Source organism: Pteropus medius, unplaced genomic scaffold (assembly GCF_902729225.1).
Source record: "Pteropus medius unplaced genomic scaffold, Ma_sr-lr_union100, whole genome shotgun sequence".
NCBI lineage: Eukaryota > Metazoa > Chordata > Mammalia > Chiroptera > Pteropodidae > Pteropus > Pteropus medius.
In genome coordinates this window covers 9,195-10,190 of record NW_024352863.1, presented here as the reverse complement: position 1 = coordinate 10,190, position 996 = coordinate 9,195, and the positions used below count along the sequence as shown (strand labels likewise).

Here is a 996-nt window from a genome sequence, read left to right as displayed (position 1 = left end):
GGTCAGGAAGAGAGAGAAAGCTGATTTGCATGAGGCACCTTCTCCTCCTAATGAGTCTGTGAAACTTAAAAAGGCCTGAGGACATCACACTTCAGCCCAGGAGCCTGAGGAGTCTGCGACCTGTGAGTGTCCCCACCATGGCCTGGACGGTGCTTCTGCTGGGGCTCCTCGCTTATGGCTCAGGTCAGGGGAAGGGACTCTACATATTGGGGGTTCATAAAGGCAGGTTCCCAGTTGACCTAGTTTCATGACAACTGTGTGTCTCCTTTGGTTTTAGGGGCGAATTCTCAGACCGTGGTGACTCAGGAGCCATCGCTGTCAGTGTCTCCTGGAGGGACGGTCACACTCACCTGTGGCCTTAGCTCTGGGTCAGTCTCCACCAGTAACTACCCCAGCTGGTATCAGCAGACCCCAGGCCGGGCTCCCCGCATGCTTATCTACAACACAAACAGCCGCCCCTCTGACATCCCTGGTCGCTTCTCCGGATCCATCTCTGGGAACAAAGCCGCCCTCACCATCACGGGGGCCCAGCCTGAGGACGAGGCCGACTATTACTGTAATCTGTATATGGGTAGTGGCATTTCCACAGTGATGCGAACCCACGGGGAAGTGCAACCAAAACCTCCTCACGTGCTCAGAATGGCTCAACCTCAGAGGCAGAAGGGAAGAGAGAGGGTGGAAATGGCCAGCACGCCATGGGGCGAGGGCTCCAAGGCCCTGTTCTCTTGCCAGTGGTTCATCATCATGTGTCCTCCATTCTCTCCAGGGTGACTCCACAAGACTGGCTTCCACTCTCCCTGTCTGTCTGTAATAATGGGGCTCAGCTCCTAAATATGTCAACCACAGTGAGACTCTGAGACCCCACAGCTCCCTCTGAGTCTCCTCTGATGCAAAGAGCATGAGCAGATACACTCTCATTCATTGCTTGTCCCTGCAGACCACCTGGATAGTTCACTTAGCGTTAAAATGGGAGTCTCACTGCACTTGCTGGGATTG

The 996-nt window shown here is 54.6% G+C and overlaps 1 gene segment (V, D, J or C); it reads left to right on the top strand.

The window, feature by feature from the left end:
• The first annotated feature begins 45 nt into the window (after positions 1-45).
• Positions 46-771, top strand: LOC120592529 (immunoglobulin lambda variable 8-61-like). The segment is given in 2 exon segments: positions 46-183; positions 278-771. Coding segments are annotated over 2 exon segments (540 nt in total).
• The last annotated feature ends 225 nt before the right edge of the window (positions 772-996 follow it).